Source organism: Carcharodon carcharias, chromosome 11 (assembly GCF_017639515.1).
Source record: "Carcharodon carcharias isolate sCarCar2 chromosome 11, sCarCar2.pri, whole genome shotgun sequence".
Lineage (NCBI taxonomy): Eukaryota > Metazoa > Chordata > Chondrichthyes > Lamniformes > Lamnidae > Carcharodon > Carcharodon carcharias.
Genome location: NC_054477.1, coordinates 36,077,961 through 36,102,265, shown reverse-complemented (window position 1 = coordinate 36,102,265; position 24,305 = coordinate 36,077,961). Strand labels below are relative to the sequence as shown.

General features: G+C 41.2%; 1 protein-coding gene across 1 annotated transcript in view; it reads left to right on the top strand.

The window, feature by feature from the left end:
* LOC121284011 (FRAS1-related extracellular matrix protein 2-like) overlaps nt 1–24,305 on the top strand; it is a 277,796-nt gene that overhangs the window by 108,698 nt on the left and 144,793 nt on the right. The window contains exons 5-6 of the mRNA XM_041198924.1: nt 8,068–8,193; nt 12,224–12,472. Coding sequence (XP_041054858.1) covers nt 8,068–8,193; nt 12,224–12,472 — 375 coding nt within the window. The remainder of the gene's footprint in view (nt 1–8,067; nt 8,194–12,223; nt 12,473–24,305) is intronic.

The following is a 24,305-nucleotide window of genomic DNA, read 5'->3' as shown; positions in this document are numbered from 1 at the left end:
TATTTATATGGCTAGTACAGTTCAGTTCCTGGTCAATGGTAACTCCCCAGGATGAGAATAGTGGTTGTGAGCTAGCTTCTTGAACCGCTGCAGTCCATGTGGTGTGGGTATACCCACAGTGCTGTTAGTAAGGGAGTGCCAGGATTTTGACCCAGCAACAGGGAAGGAACGGCGATATATTTCCAAGCCAGGTTGGTGAGTTACTTGGAGGGGAACCTCCAAGTGGTCGTGTTCCCATCTATCTGCTGCCCTTGTCCTTCTAGCTGGTAGTGGTCATGGGTTTGGAAGGTGCTGCTTAAGGAGCCTTGGTGAATTCCTGCAGTGCATCTTGTAGATGGTACACACTGCTGCTACTGTGCGTTGGTGCTGGAGGGAGTGAATGTTTGTGGATGTGATGCCAATCAAGCAGACAGCCTTTTCCTGGATGGTGTCCAGCTTCTTCAGTGTTGTTGGAGCTGCACTCATCCAGGCGATTGGGGAGTATTCCATCACACTCCTGACTTGTGCTTTGTAGATGGTGGACAGGTTTTGGGGAGTCAGGAGGTGAGTTATGCATTGCATATTTCCTAGACTCTGACCTGGTCTTGTAGCCACAGTGTATGTATGGCTAGTCCAGTTCAGTTTTTGGTCAAGGGTACCCCCAGAATTTTGATAGTAGGGGATTCAGCGATGGTAATGCCATTGAACATCAAGGGGTGATGGTTGGATTCTCTCTTGTTGGAGATGGTCATTGCCTGACAGTTGTGTGGTGCGAATGTTACTTGCCATTTTTCAGCCCAAGCTTGGATATTGTCCAGGTCTTGCTGCATTTGGACTTGGACTGTTTCAGTGTTTGAGGAGTCGCGAATGGCGCTGAATGTTGTGCAATCATCAGCGAGCATCCCCACTTCTGACCTTATTTTGGAATTAAGGTCATTGATGAAACAGCTGAAGACGGTTGGGCCAAGGACATTACCCTAAGAAACTCCTGCAGTGATGCCCTGGAGCTGAGATGACTGACCTTCAATAACCACAACCACCTTCCTTTGTGTTAGGTGAGGGGGAGAACAGCTTCCCTTAGTGGAGGAGTTCAAGTATTTTGGGATCTTGTTTGCAAGTGATGGCATGGGGGAGCGTGGGATTGACCAGTGGATCGATGTGGCGGCTGTAATTCTGCAGGCACTGTACCAGTCCATGGTGGTGAAGCGGGAGCTCAGTTTTAGGACAAAGCTGTCAGTTTAAAAGTCGATCTACGTCCCCATCCTCACCTATGGTCATGAACTGTGGGTAATGACCGGCAAGGATAAGATTGTGGGTACAAGTGGCGGAAATGAGAGTTCACCGCAGGACTGCTGGGTGTACTGTCCGGGACAGAGTGAGGAGTTCGACAATCTGGGAGATCATCGGAGTAGAGTCGCTGCTCCGCCGGATCGAGACGGACCAGTTGAGGTAGTTTGGGCGTCTGATAAGGGTACCCCCTGGTGGGCTGCCGCAGGAGCTGTACTGGCACGGCAGCAACCTCGAGGCTGACCCAGGAAACGCTGGAGGGATTACATCTCTCAACTGACCTGAGAACACCTGGGAATCCTCCAGGAGGAGCTGGAATCCATAGCTGAGGAAAGGGAAGTCTGATCGGCCCTGTTCAGCTGACTGCCACCACGACCCTCACCAGGAGAAGCAGTTTGAAAATGGATGGACGGATTTATCCTGCTTTTTGTGGACAGGGCATATCTGGGCAATTTTCCACATTGCCAGGGAGATGCCAGTGTTGTAGCTGTACTGTAACAGCTTGGCATGGGGCACGGCTAGTTCTGGAGCACAAGTCGTCAGTGCTATTGCCAGAATGTTGTCAGGGCTCATAGCCTTTGCAGTGTCCAGTGCCTTCAGCCGTTTCTTGATATCATGTGAAGTGAATCAAATTGGCTCAAATTTGGCATCTTTGATGCTGGGGACCTGAGGAGGAGGCTGAGATGGATCATTCTCTTGGCACGTCTGTCTGAAAATGGTTGCAAATGCTACAGCCTTGTCTTTTGCACTGATGTGCTGGGCTTCCATAATCATTGAGGATGCCCTCCATTGACCCCCATGGCCCTTGATAGACCCTATGTCAACTGAATCAACTCTTGCCAATCTATGCCCCCACCACCCTTTGTCCTTATACCTACCATGACAACTCACCCAGTATCCACTATGGGCAAACCTCAGGACCCATGCTGAGATTAAATAAAGTGAAGTTACAAGTGACTATTGCAGACATTTTTTTTAAAAGCACACTCATTCATAAAAACCCATTTATTATCTTTACATTCATTCAAGTATATTATCCCTTATAACAACAAATATTTCATTTAATTGTGTAATCCCTTAAATATCAGACATTGGAATTTATAGCCCCACTTCAAAGAGTCCAAAGACACTTGGAGCTGTCAGTCAAGTTATGAAGTGGCAGGCTCCCTATATAGCACTGATCCAGTAATGATATCCCTAAGGCTTGTATCAACAGACAGCAAAAGAACAAGCAGTTTTTTTTTAACATTCAGACAGTTTTTTGAAAGAGTTAAATGACAGTTTTAAATGGTTGACAGCTCCCTTTGACAGTTCATCTTGACACTTTTGAAAGTTGTTTTGATAGTTCTAATGAGCTTCACAGTTTCAATGCATTTATGTACTTTTTACACACATTCATGTCTAATTTTAGTAATCTGAAAGGGCACCTTAACTCCCCCAAAGGATACCTGACCTCCCCCAACACTCCTCGAACCATAATAACAGAGAAGAGAAGATTTTTTTCTCTGAGGGTCATGAGTCTTTGGAATGCTCTTTTTCAAAAGGCAGTAGAAGCAGGGTCTTTGAATAATTTTAAGGCAGAACTACATAGATTCTTGATTAACAAGGGGGTGAAAGGTTAATTGGGGTAGGCAAGAGATTACCATCAGATCAGCCATGATCTTATTGAATGACAGAGCAGGCTTGAAGGGCTGAGTGGCCTACTGCTGCTCCTAGTTCTTGTGTTCGTATGTTTATATCTAAAGAGGTACCTTACCTCACCAAAAGGGTACCCTGGCTATCAAAACTAATCCACAAAGTTGAGACCTGCTCCCACCTGTTATAATATGTGCATGTTGGGTTTCAGACATCTCTTACACCAAAATCACACAAGTAGAGGCAGCTGCAGATTTCTATGGGCAGCTGCCTCCGCGAAATGCACATGCTCAAGTACGACCCAACCTCATTCCCACCCCGCATGAAAGTGGTAGGTGCCGTGTTCAGGGGTGGGCCTTCTGACTTTCAGGCTCATCCACCATTTTGGCAACCACAGAAAGGCTTGCCTTTGTTGCAAAAATCCAAGCCTAAGTTTGAAAATCACATATTTCAATCCCAACAAGAATCTTAAACTTAAACAAAGTTAACTGCATTGGTAGCTGGTTTAGGTTGATTGGGTAAATAAACTGAAAGGTATGGCAGTGAATAAACAGTGGGAAACATTTAAAGAAACAATTGAAAATGTCCCAACAAAAATACAATCCGTTGAAAAACAAAAACCTGAAAAGTCTATCCCAGGCTTATTAAGGTGGTTAAGGTTAGTATTAGATTAAAAAAAGAGACAAGTAATGTTGAAAAAAATAATACTAAGACTAAGGATTGGAAGTGTTTTCAAATTCAGCAAAGGGTCACACAAAATTTGATAAGAAGGGCAAAAGTAGAGTATGAGAGTAAAATAGCCAGGAGTTAAAAAAATAGATTGTAAGAGCTATTAGAAGTATATGAAATGAGGAAATGGCAGAGACATTGAACAAATATTTTGTGTCTGTCTTGACAGTAGAAGACACATGTTGCATACCAGGAATAGAGGGTAAAGGGGCTATATGAGCGAGGAAATTAAAGTAATTAATATCAGCAAAGAAAAAATACTTGAGAAACTCAAGGGACTAAAATCTGACAAATCCCAGGATCTGATGGCATCCATCCAAAGGTTCTAAAAGAGATAGCTGCAGAGATAATGGAAAAGCATAGTATGACTGGAACAATTCAACATGGTTTTACAAAAGGAGTATACTGTTTGACAAATTTATTTCAGTTTATTGAGGATGTAACTAGTTGGACCTATAAGGGGGAACCAGTAGATGTGGAATACTTGGATCTCTAAAAGGCATCTCATAAGGTGCCGCAGAAAAGGTTGAAAGACGAAATAAGGGCTCATACAGATGGGGGGTGGGGTGGGGGTGGGTGGCGGCGTGAACTATTAGCATGGATAAAGAATTGGCTTAGAATTTTCAGCCAGTGGCAAGGCCACCGCCTCTATGCGAAATTCCAGACGTAGTGTTGTTCATGGTTTCTCACTATTCCATGGGCTTGTCCCCAAGTTCAGAATAAAGCTGGTGCTGCCACTGATCAGCCGTGAAAGTTTTGAGTGGGCTGATTAATTGACTGACCAAATGCTTATCACGCCTCTTTTCTCTTATTCTTTTACAACAGCCTGATCGTCACACAGAATATTAACTAATACGGAGCCAGCCTGTGCACCATTTACTGTTCCTATACCTCCTTTGTGGTTAACTTAATTAATCTGTTAGTTGTGAAAAATATTCGTAAATAGAAATATTATTTGGAGGCTGCTTTGGATTTTGTGTCTACTTTAGCTTTTGTCCAAGATGAGTAGATCGAGTTAAGATACAGGTCAGCAATAACCTAATTGAATGGCAAAACAGGTTCAAGCAACTGAATAGTCTCCTGCTGTTCCTTAGTCTCACTTTATTTCCCTAAACACAAAGAGACCAACATCAGAGTACCTCCCTTGACCTTATCTTAGCCTTAGCTTCAACGTTGGTAATTAGTAGACTGATCTCATTGCCTCAGATGCTTCCAATATTGAAATGCATTTGACAAATCAGGAGGGCACATTAAGGAAGACAGGGAGAAAGTCCTAAAATGCATTTTTAAATTTTGGTACAAAATTGAAGTTGAAATTCTGGTCAAAATAAGTAATTTTACTAAATCATAGGTTATATTTAGAAGAGTTACAATTATATTATAAATTTAACTAGTTTTTTTAAGCTATAGTAAAAATGTTTAGGTAAAGTTAATTAATGTTTAAATGCTATTTAAACCCAAGAAAAAACAACCTGTCTTTTTAGACAAATTGAAAAAGCAAGCAGAGAAAACACCTTGTTATATAGCAGGTTCTTCTGTCTTGCAAAGTAGGGAAAGATATTTCTCCCTGACTCTGCTGTAGCCTTGGAAAATCCATCCACAGTCTCCACCAGAGAAAAATTAACATTTGGGTGCAAACTTTTACCAAAATAACAACAATAACATGCACTTTTATAGTACTTTAAATGTACCAAATCATCCTAAACCGCTTTACAGCAGTCTTATCAAACAAAATTTGATACTGTGGTGGTGTCACATAAGGGGACATCCAATGAAGTAGGTTTTAAGGAGCATCTCAATGTAGAAATGAGAAAGAGAAGTAGTGAGGTTTAGGGAGAGAATTCCAAAGCTTTGAGTCTTGGCACTGAAAGCCCAGTCACCAATAGTGGAGTGATTACCATCTACTTCAATTAATTAAAGGAGCATCAAATGATTTGAGAGGAGCAGCTGATTGGTTTACATGGATCACTCAGAGCCTGGTACATTTTGTTAATTAACTGACTCATCTAGTGTAGAAAATTGTGAGCTTCTTGAACATCACGGTGTTAACTCCTTCCCCCCAGAATGCTCTCTATCACCATATTTTGACGTAAAACAAGACACATTTTCCAGGCCACAAGTATAGTGTTTATATAATTTAAGCAGCCTAAGAAAAATGCTCTCCTAACCCTAGTCCCATAGCAGCACTCCCACTGAGTGGTTTATCTGCAAGAGGAATGCATTTGGGAGTACATTGTTTAAAGGAAAGATTTGGGATTATACTGTGAAGGTAAAGCAAGCAGAAAATTTAGGCTTTATGTGGTTTGGAAACTAGGGAAAAGAACACAGTCTTTTAATTGGAATAAAAACAGAAAATGCTGGAAAAACTCAGTAGGTCTGGCAGCATCTGTGAAGAGGGAAACAGTAAATGTTTTGAGTCTGTATGCCTTTTCTTCAGAGCTCTGAATAAGAGTCATGAGGACTTGAAATGTTGACTCTGTTTCTCTCTCCACAGATACTGCTGGACCTGCTGAACTTTTCCCACATTTTCTGTTTTTATTTCAGATTTCCAGCATCCACAGTATTTTGCTTTATTCTTTTAATTGGTTTAAATTTTCGGCAGTGTATTTGATAATTCAGTTAGTCAACCACAGCCAGTTTACTGCTGTCATGGAAAGATAGAGTGTGACAGTAACGCACATTGGTAACTACTCAGTTAACATCTGGGCTTGGATGTTTTGGACTGTATCTACTAATTTGCTTTGATCACAAAGGTTCACAAAGTAAAGCTGATTTAGGAACAACAAGAGAATAATCAGGACAAATCTGATTCATTGGTCTTAATTTTAACTCCTCACGGGTGGGAGAAGTTGTGGGGGAGGAGTTAAAATATTGGGAACAAGCCTGGCCACATGCCTGCATGTTTAAAATTAAGCAAAAACAAATTAGGCCATCACTGAAGTTGCCACAAAAGGCAGATGGGGACCTAATTAACATTTGTGTTATCATCAGTGGCACAACTTTAATGTAAGTGAATAAGTGGGAACCCCAGGCTATGAGATTCCCAGCAGCAGATACATTGTGGGAGGTACTGACATGCCAAGGTAAGTGCTAAAGAGCTGCTCCTTTTAGCATTTATTCTAGCTCAGGAAGAACAGGAATGCTTTTCTATACCTCACAAGGAAACCGTTGCTCCCTCCCACGAACTATCCCCGTCCGAACCACAAGCCTGCACTGCAGCCCTCATGTTCCCAAACACTCAAGCCCTATCTCTATCCCTTTCCAATGACCCATTAATACCAGTTGTCCTTTCTCTGTCCCCTCTCGATAGCTACCTAGAGGTTTCCATCTGTACTCAGTGCTATGAACCATCCCCATGGGACGCGGCTGCAGCCTGCTGCCTCTTGTTTGTGTTCCCATCCTTTAAATGACAACAGGGCCACTACATCTGCAGCTGACGGGTTTTCCCCACCTCCAAGTCTCTCCATAAACATTGGGCTTGTTAAAAGCACCTTAACTGGCACATGATTGATTGCCAGTCCAAAAACCCCTAATTAACATTTATTTATTTTCCAGCAAGACAAAGAAATTTAAATCACTTTTTGCCTCCATCTGAATAATAAGCCTAAGTGGTGAAATTTTTCATCTTCTCCATTGTGTAACAGACATTCAGGAATTTTACTAATTGTTCATTGACATAAAATTTTATAGTCACCAAGTTAACAAATTCTCAAAGTTTCTTCATCTTGCAGGTATATAGCCTACTGCATAAATGGCATGAAAGCTTTTATTTAATATATAAAAAACACAAACTTGTCTCCTAAGATACTTTGAGAACTGTAACAGAAACTATAATTATCTTTTATTTTTACATAAATGTGTTAACTTGCAAAATATCCCCAAATATTTTGGTTTATTCAGACCTGTAGTGCCCGGGTTAATCTGGATTTTGGATAGAAAGGATTCCTTTGATACATTTCCAGGAGTCTGTCTGTGTTTTCTGGAACAAAAGCAAACATACTTTTCACAGTGGGAGGTGCACAAGTGAGACTGCCTGCTGGAGTCAAAATTCAAGCAAAGGTCAACCAGGAGACTTCTGTCCTATATAAATATAAAGATATCCATACACAAGCTCATTCGCTACACGTGCACTGTCTTTGAAACGATAAGATTTGAATTACCACAACATTACTAACTATGGAAATTTGGTTAAAGGAACCAATACACACCAATATTTCGAGGGGTCAAGGAGATAATGAGGTTCTCAATGCAAACACACCAGCAATTATTTCGTTAAGAGTAAAATTCCATAGGGCATCAAAAAATAATCTTTATCTTCATCGCATGTTCTCATGAATAATATATTTTTGGATTGGGGTGTTAGTGCCCAATAATACAAAAACAATTTAATAATTTGCATTATTTCCCCTAAACAATATTTATAAATATATCCTACAGAATCGACAGTCTTTATCCCCAAGACTTCCTATGCCATTGACGAAGATGTTGGTGAGCTGTTAATTCCAGTGAAGAGGACAGGGGACGTGAGTCAGGAGCTGATGGTTATCTGTTCCACACATCAAGGTAAGAGGATAAGCAGCAGTTGCTCCAGGAAACCTAATGTACTCAAAGCCTGTATACACCTTTAATTCGTGAATAGAGGTATCCTTACATCAAAAATAAGTTTCGGACCGTTCTCATAGTTCCTGCACTAGTTAGTTACTTATACCCATTGGATATAGACATTTAAAAGCACAATACTCCACAGTTAAACTTGTTTTCAAGTGTCTACTTGGCGTGCTGATTGTTGCTTGTATTAGCAAATCATCATCATGCAACAGTTCGATTTATAAATGTCAATATATTTCTTAACCTGAATAAAACAAAATTTAAGAAATAGGTGGAATGGTATGTATTCTGCAAATGAAACTTTAATATTTGCTGAACCGCAGTTTTCACATGGCCCAAATCTGAGCTGCCTAACCTGTATACACCACAGCAGGAGTCCTGGAACAGAGAAAACAGATATATGGAATGGTCAGACTTATGCCTCTATTGATGGCATTTTCAGAATAGATGTTGAATAGTTTTAGGCAATGAGTTACCAAAGCTTCTTCCAACATTTATCACTTGTATGTGAAAGCTCATTGTTGAAAAGATGATTTTAAATAATATTTTTATTTAATGAGGAAAATATAAACAGGTATTAATATGTTGCCAATGTAATGCTGGTGTAGTTCTGCTATATGTTGGGATCCTCACTAATGTAGTGCAGCGGTGTAACAGCCTTGCTGCTGGTGTGTAGTGCAGATTGCAGCAGTTTTCCCAGTGAATATCATGTTATTTGTTGGATTCCCCTCCAGCGGTGATGCCTTTGTGCTTTCAGCCACCTAGGCCCTCAGCTTTAGAATTTTCTTCCTAAACCTCTGTGCCTTTCTACCTCCCTCCCCCCCCCCCTTTAAGACACTCCTCAAAACTCACCTCACCTGCCCTAATATCTATGTGGCTTGGTGTCATATTTTACTCAAGCATTGCTTAGGTTGCTGATTTTGTTTTCAGAGTCCTGTTACTGATGACAGAAAGGTAATATTCTCAGGGGAGAAGTCCATTCGCGAGGCCTTGTCTTGCAGCCCACGTGGGTTCCCTCAATGGTATCAATGAAGAAGGCCAAGCAGATAGTGCATAGTGGCCCACGCTAATGCCTGCCCCAGGGAATCAACTTAAGCCTGGTGAATGGATTTCTCCCCCAAGAATGTCCAGCAGGCAAATCAGCAAGCTAACATTTTGGATAGAAACATTAAAATATTCTAACATACCTTTGCATTCTAGTGACGGAAGAACTGTTGTTATAAATTGCCTTTTACATCACAAATAAAAGAGAATAAAAGAGATTTGAGAATAGGGAAAAAGAATGGTACATGAATCAAACTGCATTTAGCTTATTAAAATCCCACTGGCTAATGGGAGCAAGTGTTAACATGACTGCGTAAGTCATCCTTTGCTTTGAATTGCGGGTGGCTGCTTTTTACATGAGCACCTTCCTGTTTCTTGCAAGTTGGTTGTTTTTGGATCGGGGAATGGGGGGTGGGGAGGTGGGGCATGGTTTTGAAACCTCTTCCAGATTTGATCAAACAACGGTGGCCTTCAATTTATCATTTTTGTTTCATGACCTAATTGTTCTGTGCAGTCCACAAAAAAAACTCAGTATCCATGCTGTTAACTTCCGCTAAAAGTTTTCAACAGGAAGACCCAGGAATACAACTCATTCCTTTGTGCTACAGCTGACAGATGTTGAGTCAGATTTAATATCCGTTTAATTTCAAGTTACTGAGCAAACCAAAACTCTGCTGCTTTGAAGTGAGATACAGTGGGCTTTAAATTTATTGTTACTTCAGGTCACTCAGGTGGAATTACCTTCAGAAAACATCCTGTTCTCAACTTTTACCCTTGAGATTCACAGGATACATTTTACGGGGTGTTGACTGTACCTGTTGTCTGATAGGATTCATTCAAAAAAGCCAAGAAGAATTCTAGAGTGCATGTGAGAATTTCTGAGTAGAAACACTTTGCAGCATAGTATGGAGTTGGCATACTTAGAATTAGATATTCCTCATTTTTGGTCAGTATCCATTTATATGACACTTCATCATAATGCTGGGAAATACCTCAAAACTTCGCAAAGAAAGCCAGTAGCCAGTTTTGCACATGACAAGATCCCACAAACAACAATGCATTGATTGACTAGAGTTAGACTGTATTTGGTGGTTTGGTTAATGGAAGAATATTGGCTAGAACATTGTGAGAGCTCCCATTCATTTTTATCCACTGTTATTAGGTCCATAATATCCACATGATGAGGCAAACACAGGTCGCGGTCTAACTTCCCACCTAATGGATGTCACATCTGATAATGCAGCACTTCCTCAGTACTGCAATGGAATGTCAACTTAGATTACATACTTTAGTCTTGGAGTTGGGTGTAATGCTTCTTCTGACACAAATGCAAGAGTTGGTGGTTCAGTGACAATTTTAGTAGTGAATATACTGTACACAGTACATTTACTGCTAGAGGGTGGGAGGGAGGAATGCATACCCTTTCAGAACAGACTTCAGTGGTGATTGGAGGCTACTGGGGCAGGGGCGCAGTGATTGGAGAGGGGCTAGGGAGATTGGAAAAAACGATTGCAGGATGGAAATGATGATTGGCATGTACCACTTGGATCCAACAGTCTTCACTTCCCGGTTGCTTCCAGCTTTCTCAGGGCTCAGGAAACCTGGCCATCCAGAGTTAAATTCAAAATGGTGCATAAAAATGAGACACAGTCTCAGCATAGTATTTAAATTTCTAGCCCACTTCCTGGGAGCGAGTCACCCCCTCCCACCATCCCCCTCCCTTCCGCCCCCAGTCCTATCCTGTCTCCATTAAAACCTGCAGTTTGAAAACAGGTTGGTTTAACCTCCCACTCAAGCCAAAGCTTTTGGCATTAAAATTTCCTTCCATGTTGCTGCCATACTAAAAGCTAAAATAATTGTACAACGCCACAGCTCAATTATCACTAGGATTTCAGTAAACTGTAATAGTGGATGTTTGAAATGTTAATACATTATCCTCCAGAGCTATGAAATAAATCTATAAGTATAGTCATAGATTTTCTCCTTCCTAACACTAACATGGTTGATTGAATGTTTGGTTCTAAGTCTGGGAACAATTTGGTGTGATACATTAAGAGTTTCACTCAAGAAATACAGAGGCACAACATTAAAGAGCAGTGGCTTAAATGCAATCTTTCTAAGGCATAAGTTCCTGGTGACCATACAGTTCTTTAATTGGGAATCCTGGGAATTTTTATTAAATAGAATTTTAATTAGTTAGTTAAGGCAGCCACATTATTTGCTCCTCTTCTGTAACTTGATGATGTACAGCAACATGGCTGACAAAATGATTGCAATGACATTCCTGGATGCAATAAATCTGAAAACCCAGCCTTCTTTCTGAGAGAGAACATTATCTTGGACGAAGTATGATGGACACCATTTGCTAGATACACCTGCCCTGATTTCATGCTAAACCAGCACAGCAGGAAGATTTTATCCCAGTTTCCTATTTCTAATTTAAATTTCACACTTAGAAATGTCAGTAATAAATTAACATTTTATATGATGCAGCATTCCATTGAGCAAATTGAACCATTTTGAAAGTAAGTAGTTATTAACTTTGGTACTTAATATCATTAAATATTTCAGTAAGATTGAAATGTCTTTGAAACATTCTTAACATTTAGCTGATGGGGTCCCCACATGGTACACAGATTGCCATTTCAATTTCTCAAACAAAGATGAAACATTTAGTACTTCAGAAACAGAGGCCTAGAAATTTGTCTTGGGCATTGGTGCTAAACATGCAGTATTGGATTGGCCACCCATTATCCACAGTGCTTGATATTTCAATCCATTGACTGCAATGGAACTGAATATCAGGCACTGCATATAACAGGCAGTTGATTCAATACCACCCGAGATGAATCCCTCCCCAGAGAATTAAATGTTCAAAGGAAGAGATTGTTTAGCTTTGATTAAATGGTTTAATGTGAAATCATTTAATTCTTTATTGCAGGCACTGCAACTGGCACTATTCCATCCAGTGTGCTGTCCTACTCCGACTACATCACTCGATTAGAGGATCACAACAGTGTCATCCGTTTTTATAAGGATGAAACTGAAAAGCTGTGCCATGTTGTCATCATTGATGATTCCTTGTATGAAAATGAGGAGACGTTTAACGTCACACTGAGCATGCCCATGGGGGGCAGGATAGGAAAACATCCATCTACTCAGATTATCATCCTACAAGATGCAAATGATGGTAAGAGCTAACCTTCTTGAATTTCCGTGTCATTTTGCACTATTGGGTGACTTTGGCAACTGATAGGTACGTTTGAACCGGCTGCTTTGACTAGTGTTTGTAATGACCTCTTTATTGTTGGACTGCATCAAATTTAAACCATTTACAATTGAAATTATAGGACATCTACAATTATTGCAGGTTAAATGTCAGGAATTCATAAACATTTGAGTATCCTTGATCGCCTTTTGTAAATGTGAAAGACATCAAGTGATCACGTATTTTTTGTTATTTTATGCAGCAGTTATGAGTTAATAAGTCTTTACAGTTGAAGTCCCACAGAATTCTGAACTTGGTGAATGGATATAGAACAGAACTCTATTCTCCAGAATATTGTTAGTTAGCACTAGGTGAATCTTTTATAATAATATGGAGTGGAGGATGTGGATTAAACATCTGGTTAAAACTGCCTTTTGTACCAGTCACCCTTGAAGACTGGAGTTTGATTCTCTGCAAAGAATGAAATCTGCAGTTTTATCTAACACATGGGTATGGCATCAGAAGGTAAGTCTGGCAGCCTCGGCTAACGTCCTGTCTAATATTTTAAGTAGTTACAGACCAGCATTTCCCATCATTTCAAGAAGTTCACCACCCTACGTTATTACTTATAACTTTTGAGTTAAATCATGATCAGAATAAAATCTCCAAAAAGCACTAAATTTAGCACCAAATCAACATTCTTGGTTTTAACAGGCTGGCATGTAAGAATTTGAAGAATGAGAGATATCAACAGATTATGCTTATGGAGGGTTTAGAACTCAGTTTAGTCACAGTTTAGTAAATGCCCCAGACGGGAAAGCCAACAATGCTGCTGACCTGTGTCAGTAGCTGACCTAAGGTTGTTTTGTGCTTTTATTGACTAACGATTGAAAATAGGCTCAATGTTTGATGTGATAGCAAGATAAAATATCACCACTGAATTAAGACTTTCTGAAAAGGTGGTAACCCATATTCTGTCCGAAACCACTTCCGTTTAACTGACTGTTAACCAGCATCGTAGCAACATATTTAGATCTTTAACATTTGTGAATTAAATGGGAATATTCTTGCATCAAATGCTTGTGACATCCAACGTATTCCATTGGGCTTTTTTATTTGTTCATGGGCTGGTGCTTCACTAACAAGGCCAGCATTTGTTGCTTATCCCTAATTGCCCTGAGAAGGGCATAAGAAATGCATTTAGCTACAAAGTGTCTATTGTTTAGTTTATTTGTCAATGTGATATTTAAAATAGTTCTTGAAAGAAGTGTTATTCCTGTACATACCACTCACCATTAATCAAAGATTTAACTTTTCTTTACCAGTGATAAATGTTTCCTTAAAACAACGCTTGCCATTTGTCATAATGGCAGAGTGAGGCTCAGCTTGTAGCCAAATGACTGATGCATTATCTTGATGACTGAGTCTGCCTTCAACTTGTAAGTGTAAAGAAAACTATTTTGTTTGAATGGTGTCTGAGCGAAGACCTGTCACTTTGCCTCAACACCTTGCTCAAGATAAATAAGCCCCATTTCTGTAAAGACATACGGTGGTGCCCATCTTTTAACCCTTGTCAGTATGAACAGAAGACAAAGCATGTTTGGGTAAGAATGATGAAAACCTTGAATGATCTGAACAAGGAAAGTTGATTAGAAATAGGCTATAGGGAAAATTATGGAAAAGCAACATATTTCTTTTTTAATGAGGATTTTCTATTCTCCAGGCAAACCATCATTAGTACAGCAATGCAATTGATATGCAATGTTCTGAACTGCTTTCATTTGCTTCATATATTCTGGTGCTTTTCTTTCAGCTTATTTGAAATTTAATTTCAGGACCACAATAATCTCAATGAAACACAATAGCCAAACTAATAGAGGTGCTCCAAAGCAAAGCTGTTACAAATAGTTCAATCATTGCATGACAACTAAGGCAGGCTGGCGAAGCTTTTATGCGGGCCGCATATAGGGTGGAATCTGTGACCTCACCCATGACAGGTTTGGTGGTGTGGGGGCATTTAATCAGGTAGGAAGATGGCAGGTGGGGGCCAATTAAGTCCATGGCAAGAAGGCCCATGAATGGCCTACCCACCTTTGAGGCCCTAATTGCCCCCTTAAGGGCTTCATCCCACCACCACTGGTATGAACCGGGCGGGGGCTCCTCATAAGGGGAGTATGACAAGAAAGCATGTGTGGGATTACTTGCAGGCTCCCAGAGGGTGGGGGTGGGTGGGTGGTTGGTTGGTTTGCGTGTGGGGGGTGGGGGGTGGTGGGGGGGGGGGGGGGGTGGGGGGGGGGGGGGGGGGGTGGGTGGGGGGGGGGGGGGGGGGGGGGGGGGTGGGTGGGGGGGGGGGGGGGGGGGTGTCCCTTGTTCAGAGGCAGTTAGTGCCTGATCAAAGGACCCAGCATCCGGAAGGGCGGGGAATGTTGCTGAGAGACAATCCTCTGCCCTTGCTGCTGTCCCCACCCAGTGACCCCCTTGCCACCATCACTCACCTCTGGCCTGCATGGAATCCAGCAACAATCCTAGGCCTTGGGCAGGTGCCGTAACAGCAGCAGCCACTGCCTCCCCAGTGGTGCTACCACTCAGTAAACGTTCTGGCAGTTCTCGCCAGCCAGGGTTTATGCTCTCGGGGTCCTTGACCGCAGGGGAAGACCTGCCACTGGCATCTCAAATGCCTGAATGAAACAATGCAGCAGGCCTTCCCAAAAAGTGGCAATGTGGGGCTTCCCCAGGGCCCATATGGTTTAAATTCATGCTCCCAGTAAATTTTCATATATGATAATAATAGTCATACATTGCAGGAGGCCATCAAGTCTGTGCCAGCCCTTTCAAATCTGATTATCCCCACTCCATGGCTCATCCCCCATCCCTACATTTTTCTTTCAGTCCCAGTATTCATACAATTCCATTTTGAAGGTTGCTGTTAAATTTGTTTCTGCCACCCTATGAAGCAGTGTATTCCAAATTCTCATTAGTTATTGTGTAAAAAAAAAGATTTTCTCACTTCGCTTATTGATGTGTTTACCAATAACCTTAAATCTTGTGCCCTCTGGTTATCGACCCAAATGTTTTATCTTTATTTATTCTATGATTTTAAACACTTCAGTCAATCCTCTGTCTTCTCTGCTCTGAGGAGAAAAAGTCCACCTTCTCCAGTCTATCCACGTAGCTTAAGCTCTCATCCCTGGAACTATTCTGTTAAGTTTCTTCTATGCCCACTCCAAAGCCATCACCTCCTTCCTAAACTGTAGATTCCAGAATTAGAGACAATACTTCATTTCCTGACTCCCCAAAACCTGTCTACCATCTACAAGGCACAAGTCCAGAATGCGAGGGAATACTCTCCACTTACTAGATGAATGCAGCTCCAACAACACTCAAGGAGCTTGACACCACCCAAGACAAAGCAAATCGCTTGATTGGCACTTCATCCACCACCTTAAACATTCACTCCCTCCGATGCACAGTTGCAGCAGTGTGTACCATCTACAAGATGCACTGGCAGGAACTCACCAAGGCTCCTGCGACAGCACCTTCCAAACCTGCAATATCTAACACCTGAAAGGACAAGGGGAGCAGATGCGTGCAAACATCTCCACCTACTATCCTGACTTGGAACTATATCACTGTTCCTCCACTGTCACTGGATCAAAATCCTGGAACTCCTCCCCAACAGCACTGTGGATGACTTACGCTACGTGGACTACACCACCATCTTCTCAAGGGTAGTTGGGGTTGGGCAATAAATGTTGACCTAACCAACAATGTTCACATCCTGTGAAAGAATAAATAAATATAAAACAAAGCTAGACTCAAAATTACTGTCTTTATGTAGGTTTAGCATAACTTCCTGGCTTTTTTACAAGTTACTCTTACATACAGAGCGTGTTTTTTGTTCCTTTAGTCCAGACACCAATGTTAATCAGACAGAACAGATTTTGCTTGAGTTTTGGTCCAGTGATGAACTGTGTACTAAAATTGGCCCCAAAGTCTCTTATGGCAGGAAATGAAACACATCAATAATTTGTCACAACCTGCATGATTGCTTCTTTGAAGAGTGGTTCTTGTTCAGCTGAATAATTCTAGGCTCTCCTGTTTGATGCTGCTACATTAGTTCTGAACTATATTCATTGATTTCCTTTGTTTAGTACTTGCAGCAGGTTATTGGAATGGTTTAGGTTGAGTATACGAATGTGCTCAAGCAAATTCTTCTGACACCTAAATTTTACTTTGCTATGCTATATACATATGTAAGCGTGACATCTTATTGGCCTCCTGTGTGTGGGCTTCTTGCACCTGCTGCACTGTTCCAGCATTGTAGTATTCTTGCCAGTTTGCCATGTTCTCTTGCCATCTGCTATGATCTTTACTTCAGCCTCCACATCTGGGATGGCCTACAGTGCACTATTTATTCTGGTTAAGTGGTTGTTTAACGGCTTGACATTTCTTGCAAGTACTTTCCCATTAGCCGTTCTCATATTTCAGTTTTAGCATACTCTAATGCACCTTAGTTTCCCGACAAAGTTGAGAGTTTCTACAAATGCATTAAAAAAAGCAAATAAAAAATGTTATTTAATGTGCTACCTGTGCACAGAGTAATTGCAGCACCGTATTTTTTCTCCCTTCAAGTGAATCAAAAATTAATCTCTTGGAAAATTCTAAGCATGCAGTATTGGAACTCTTCATAGTTTTGCCACAGGCAGATAACTAAATTATTAAATCAGTTAATGTTCAAACAAAGTTGTGGATCATATATAAACATTCTTTCTAAGAAAAAATGTGCTTTTTTGTAGTAGTTCATTCTCTAAATACCACTAAAAGACTTCAGGATATCTGCTTCTGTGTGTTGTCAGCTGTTTGTTGTAAACATTGTCTTTTGTCTGCCACCCTTGTGAATGAGCAGTCCATCTGCACCCGTAAATTTGCTAATGGTTTTCTTCATTTCTTATCTCACTTAAATATTAACTTCTCCAGTAATAGAGACTTTAAAGATTTGAATCTGTTTCGGTGCTGAAATTCTGACCTTTCTACCCGACACATGATACCTGTTACATGATACCAGTTTTCAAATAGGCTAAGTGTATTATGAGTTGAAGGTTCACTATAGAGATTGGTTAGAATTGGGGCCTGTAGTTGACCTGTGTCTTTCAGTGCAGTGCATCTTCAAAAGGTTACATATGGAAAGGCCATTCAGTTCACCAGCCTGTTTCTTCCAACAGTTTGCCCTGCTGTGGAATCTTTTCCCACTTTAACTATTTAAATCCAAAATCCAGTAAGATGAGAGCAAAATACTGCGGATGCTGGAAATCTGAAACGAAAACAGAAAATGCTAGAAAAACTCAGCAGGTCTGGCAGCATCTGTGGAGAAAGAAACAGAGTTAATGTTTTGAGTCTATGTGACCCTTCTTCAGAGCTAAGGAGAAGTAAAAATGTGATGAAAAGTGTTTAAGAGGGGTGGAGCAGGGAGTGTTAATGGTAGTGGTAAGAGCTAAAAAAAATTGCTGATAGTGGCAAAGGTAAGAAAGCAGAATGTGATAATAGCAGAACAAGGGTAAGCATTGTGTGAAAGAATGACATGGAACAAGTAACAGATAGCCCTTTTGGGGATGGGCGTGAGGGGGGTGTGGTGGTGGGGAAAAAAGGATAGAAAATGGGATAGAAGGAGGGATGAAAAAAAGGGGATAAAACAGTTAATAAATGAATAAAAATCAAAATAAGTGGATAAAATTAACACTCCCTTTTTCCTTTAGTTCATGATATCTTTGTCAATCTCTGCTTTGCCCCCACCTATCACTGGCCTTCTATCCTGCTTCACCCGCTCCACCCCCCTTAAACGGTATAAATTTCATCATTTTTTAATTCTTTTTAGATCTGAAGAAGGGTCATACAGACTTGAAACGTTAACTCTGTTTCCCTCTCACAGATGCTGCCAGACTTGCTGAGTTTTTCCAGCATTTTTTTTTCTGTTTTTGTTCCAATAAGATGTGATTCTGCAAACTTTCCCCCTGACCTTTTAAAGTATTACAGAATTTTTACAGCGCAGAGAGGCCTTGCAGCCCATCATGTCTACAGCAACTCTTCTCCTCCCAACCCTGCACATTGTTTCTTTTCAAATAACGGTGTTGTTCCCTTTTGAATGGCTTAATTGAAACTGCCTCCACCATATTCTCAGGCAGTGCACTCCACTCGCTGTGTGAATAAGCTTTTTCTCATATCGCTCTTCTTTTGCAAATTATTCTAAATCTGAGCCATCTCATTCTTGATCTTTTCATGAGTGAAATCATGAGTGACCCCCTCATGATTTTGTACACCTCTATCAAATCTCCTCTCAGCCTTCTTTTCTCCTAGGGAAACAGTCCTAATTTCTCCAATCTATCTTCATAACTGAAGTTCCTCATCCCTGGAACTATTCACCTGAATCTTTTCTGCACTCTCCCCAGTGTCTTCACATCTTTCCTAAAGAGTTGCACCCAGAACAGCAGTACTCCAACTGGGGCCGAACTAGTGCCTTATGTAACATAAGCTCCTTGCACTTGTATTCAATGCCCCTATTAATAAAGCCTAGCATACTGTTTGCTTTTTTAACCACTCTCTCAAACTGTCCTCCTACCTTCATATACTTATGGACGTTTAAACCCAGGTCCCTCTGCTTCTGCTCCCCCTTTAAAGTTGTACCCTTTATTTTATATTGTCTCTGCATGTTCTTACCACCAAAATGAATCGCTTCACATTTCTCCACATTGAACTTCACTTGCTATCTGTCCATACATTTCACCAACTTGTCTATGTCCCATTGAAGTTCTACACCATCCTCCTCAAAGTTCACAATGCTTCCAAGTTCTGTATCATCCGTAAATTTTGAAATAATGTCCTGTAAACCCCACCCCTACTGTCTCTGCACTCTGTGCACCTTGATAATCCTTTCTGATATTTCCTCCTGGTTTCCACACCCTCCCCAAAAGCACTAGCAAAATTTCCCACAATGAACTCAGCCCCAGCTCTATTTAAATGAAATCTGTCCAGCCTGTTCAGGTCCCATCTCCTCCAGAGCTGGTCCTATTTCTCAAGAATCTAAAGCCCTCCCTCCTGCATCATTTTCCAGCCACACATTAATCTGATTTATCCTCCTATTTTTATACTCTCTTGCATGTGATGGTGGGAATAATCCAGAGGTGACTACTTTTAGGTTTTGCTTGCTAATTTTCTACCTAGCTCACTAAATTCTGACTGCCAGGACTACGTTACTCTTTCTGCCTATGTCACTTGTACCGATGTGGAATACAGTTGCTGGGCTGTTCACCCTCCCTCATGTGCTATGCAGCCATTTAGGGACATCCTTGATCCTGGCACCAGGGAGGCAACACACCATCCTGGATTTACATGTGTCACAGAAATGTCTGGCTATTCCCCTAACTATTGAATCGCCTATCGCACATCGCTCTTCCAGTCTTCCTTGTACCTCCTGTACAGCTGAGCCAACCATGGTGACATGGACTTGGCTCCAGCTGCACTCCCCAAATGAACCATTACTCCCATCTGTATTCAGTACTGAACACTGGTTGGAGAGTGGGATGCACTTAGGGGAGTCCTGCACTACCTGCCTGTTTCTACTGTCAGGTGGTCACCCATTCTATCTCTCCCTGCATACTCTTGAGCTACGGGGTGACCATGTCTATAAATGTGCTTTCCGTGAAGTTCTTAAATTACAGATGCACTGCAGTGACACCAGCTGCTGCTCAAGTTCCGAAACCCAGAGCTCAAGTTGCTGAAACTGACAACACTTCCTGCACAAACAGTTATCCAGGGTAATCCAGGTTATCCAGGTGTCCTGGAGTTCCCACATGGCACAGGATGTGTACCTAGGGGATGGAGCAGCCCTGCCATTCTTCTATTTATTAGTTAATAACCTTGCTACTGCTAATAAACTTTATTACTGTGAATAAATCTTACTACTGCTAATAAACCTTATTACTGTGAATAAATCTTACTACTGCTAATAAACCTTATTACTGTGAATAAATCTTACTACTGCTAATAAACCTTATTACTGTGAATAAATCTTACTACTGCTAATAAACCTTATTACTGTGAATAAATCTTACTACTGCTAATAAACCTTATTACTGTGAATAAATCTTACTACTGCTAATACACCTTATTACTGTGAATAAATCTTACTACTGCTAATAAACCTTATTACTGTGAATAAATCTTACTACTGCTAATAAACCTTATTACTGTGAATAAATCTTACTACTGCTAATAAACCTTATTACTGTGAATAAATCTTACTACTGCTAATAAATCTTTCCCAATTCTAACAAATTTTACTACTATTAATGAACCTTACCAAATTCTATTAAACCTTACTAATACTAGTAAATCCTACTAATAGTTAATATGCCTTACTAGAAGTAATATGATTTATTTTAAAAACAGAAAGTCAAGGCTCACCAGATGCCTAATTGTTACTTGTTATTAATACTTAATATTTTGAATGTTTTTTTAATCTACCAGTTGTTTAGACTCAGTCCCTTAGCAATAATAGTCACCAGCCAATCAACTCAAGAGTTTCTTGTGACGCCATGCTTTGATTATTGTTTCAAGCTCCAGACAGGTGCAGCCAGCTCCTGCCTCCACTCCCAACCATCAAATTATTTCAATTAATGTTCTACTTACCCCAACTGAAAGAAATTCCCTAGATAAGATAAATAGGAACTACTCACCAGCCGATCACTTAACCTGCTTCCCTGTGACGTCACACCTCGGTTTTTCTTTCCGAGTATGGGCTCTGAATCTAGAACAAAAACAAAATTACCTGGAAAAGCTCAGCAGGTCTGGCGGCATCGTTCTGTTGAAGGGTCATGAGGACTCGAAACGTCAACTCTTTTCTTCTCCGCCGATGCTGCCAGACCTGCTGAGTTTTTCCAGGTAATTCTGTTTTTGTTTTGGATTTCCAGCATCCGCAGTTTTTTTTGTTTTTATCTCTGAATCTAGAACCTGGCTAGTTCCGCTCAGCTTGCCTTTCCAAAACGAAGTCTTGCTCTCTCTCCTGCACTCTTTTATGCTCCGCTCAGTTCTCACTCCTTCCTGAAATGAGTCTCACACTCTACTGCACTCTTTATGCCCCTGTTATGACCAGGTGAGGAGGGGGCTAATGGCTCCCCTCTTTGCCCTCTTCCCCATTTGACTGCAACAGGTTTTGTTGCACTTGCCAATTCAGTGGGTACTTAACTCTTTACGTGCTGTGATCTTAAAAGGACACGGGGCAGAATTTTATGGTCCCTCCCGCCTGTGGAATTTTCCATTCCCGCCAAAGTTAGTGGAGACTTGCCACATTTTACGGCCCTGCCCTTGCCACAATGGGGCCATAAAATTCCACCTATATTTTCTTGAATTTATCAAAGAAAAGGGTTAGCTTTATTGTACTTAAACTGATTTAAGTAAAATAATGAAATACGCACCGACTTTCACACACGCACATATGCTTGAAGTTCATGCACACACACGCATTGCAGAGTGGGGAATGATAGGTTGGCCAAAGTAGACTCCATTAAAGTTAAATGGAATTCATAGTGTGTAGTTTGGCAATTTGGCTGGCTTCAGGCTGAACTCAGTGTTCCTGCTGCTTTCACTCAATGATCTTCTGCTTTCAGCGTTGAGGTGGTTTAGAACTGCAGATGGATGACCTATCTGTTGTTCTGGAGACACAGCAATGAGTTCTTAAGAATCTGTGTCTGCTACAAGTGGAGAGAAAGCAAAATGATCGTATTCAGGGCCTAAAAGCTTGCACATTGGGGGGAGAGAGAAGGGGAGGAAGGATCTCTCTTAGCTTGTCAGCTGCTTGTCCTCAGTTCTGCTGAGAAAATTGTGTATAAAACATACAAAGGGTTGGCTTGTCATCTGACCACCTCCCCCAACTGGGCAATAATTCAAACATGATTGTGTATTCCAATTGTAACTTGGTTGTGTCAAATCTGTGAATTTCCCTTCTTAGCCAGGGTCCCATTGTTCAAGTGATTAGGTTTGATGGTTTGTCTCCACCTAGTTGAGTGTCTGGACATTGTCCTAAGGAAATAGGAAACATAGTTCATTCACATTCCTTTGGGGTCATTGTCTTTGATGGGTTTTTTTTCAGAATGCTATTTCCATCTCAATGGGGTTGGGATGTGAAATGTGCAGTAATGCAAATTAGGTATCCATCTTGGCTGTGAGTTCAAGCCACTTTAGTCTATGTTTTAGAAATGTCTTTATCTGAAAGTTCAATTCATGTTTCCAGCCGGTGGATTAAAAATCATTATTTGGCATAAAGTTTCCCCCTCAGATCTCGCTCCTTCTTGAAGTGAAATCTTTCTCTCTCTTTGCCACTTGTTAAGCCCTTCTCAGGCCTTGCTCGTTCCCAAAGTAAAATCTCGCCCATCTGCCACTTTTTAAGCTCCGTTCAGCTCTTGCTCCTACCTGGACTAGTTGTATTTCTTAGATGAGATTCATGTGGTCCTATCAAGACTGTAAATGTAGTGTTTAATCTTTTGTGTCTTTATTTAAAAGAACTTGAATTTATACAGGACCCTTAGTATATCCTGATATATACTCTTGAGCCACATACCTACTCTTTGGGTGGGATGTGCCAGCCCCGCCTGCCGCTGGGATGGTCTAGTCCCGCTGAAATTCAATGGGCTTCTGGCTGGGCCGGCGCATCCCCCGCAGTGGGTCCCACCATGCGGGACCTGAAAATCCAACCTTCATCTTTATTGCCTTCATTCTTGTCCTTAACCAGATACTCATCCTTATCATTTTTAAGGTATTACTGCATTGATGACTACTAATGAAAGTCTGCTCATCAGTCCATGCTAGATAGGCTCCTATTGACTTGTCCATGACACAACATTGTTATGAATAACATTCAGTAGTGTGTAATTAAAGGAACGTGATCTTTTAGCTCCATGTGCACATAGGTTTGGAAAATCTGTAGAAAAGAAAATCTAAGCAGATTTAACAACTTATTTTCCTTTTGCTTGTAGAGATATACACGACCATTGTGAAAGAAATGTAAATGGGGAGATCTTTCATACCTGGGTCCCAGTCACATTTTCACATTGAAATGCAAATCAGGAATCCAAAAATTCCAGCTATGGTACACTGAGGGAGACTTTGAAAAAAGCGGCCAATTAAATTTCTGCCTCCAGTAGCCCTGACCTAATTGAGAATGTTGGGCAGGCTCTTGAGTCTGGAGGGCCAATAGGAGGCCACCCAGCACTGAAATATCAGCAGCCCCACCATCAGAGGTGGGGGTGCTGCTGAACTATATAAGGGGAGGTGCAAGAACCCCTCTATTACTGGTCGCCAGTGACAAATGCACAATATTAGAAGGGTCAAAAGGGACAGAACCACTAGACAGGAAGGGGAAAGCCTACTCACAGTAATAGGCACTGTCACCTATTAACATGGCACCATCCCCCACTGAATGTAGCCTTCAGCTGCAATGGCTACATGGCCTGTTGCTAGAAGGCACCACTGTTTCACAAACGGCCCCCCAGTATGCCATCTGGAAAATCCAGTGTTCAGAGTATGCCCTTAATTAAGCCCTCAAGGGGCTTACTTGGCTGGTCGAGAATCAATCCTGCCACCACGCCAATTCCTGCATTATTCTGTGGAGGCAGGACGAGGCCATAGAGCCCACACGATGGGATTTCCCTCCTGTTTTCATGCCTCGCCCCTGTCTCCAGACGCGTCTCCACCATCCCTTGAAAATTCAATGTTTTTTTTTACGTGTAAACCTTTTCAAGTGTTCTTTTTTTTAAAAACCAAGCAT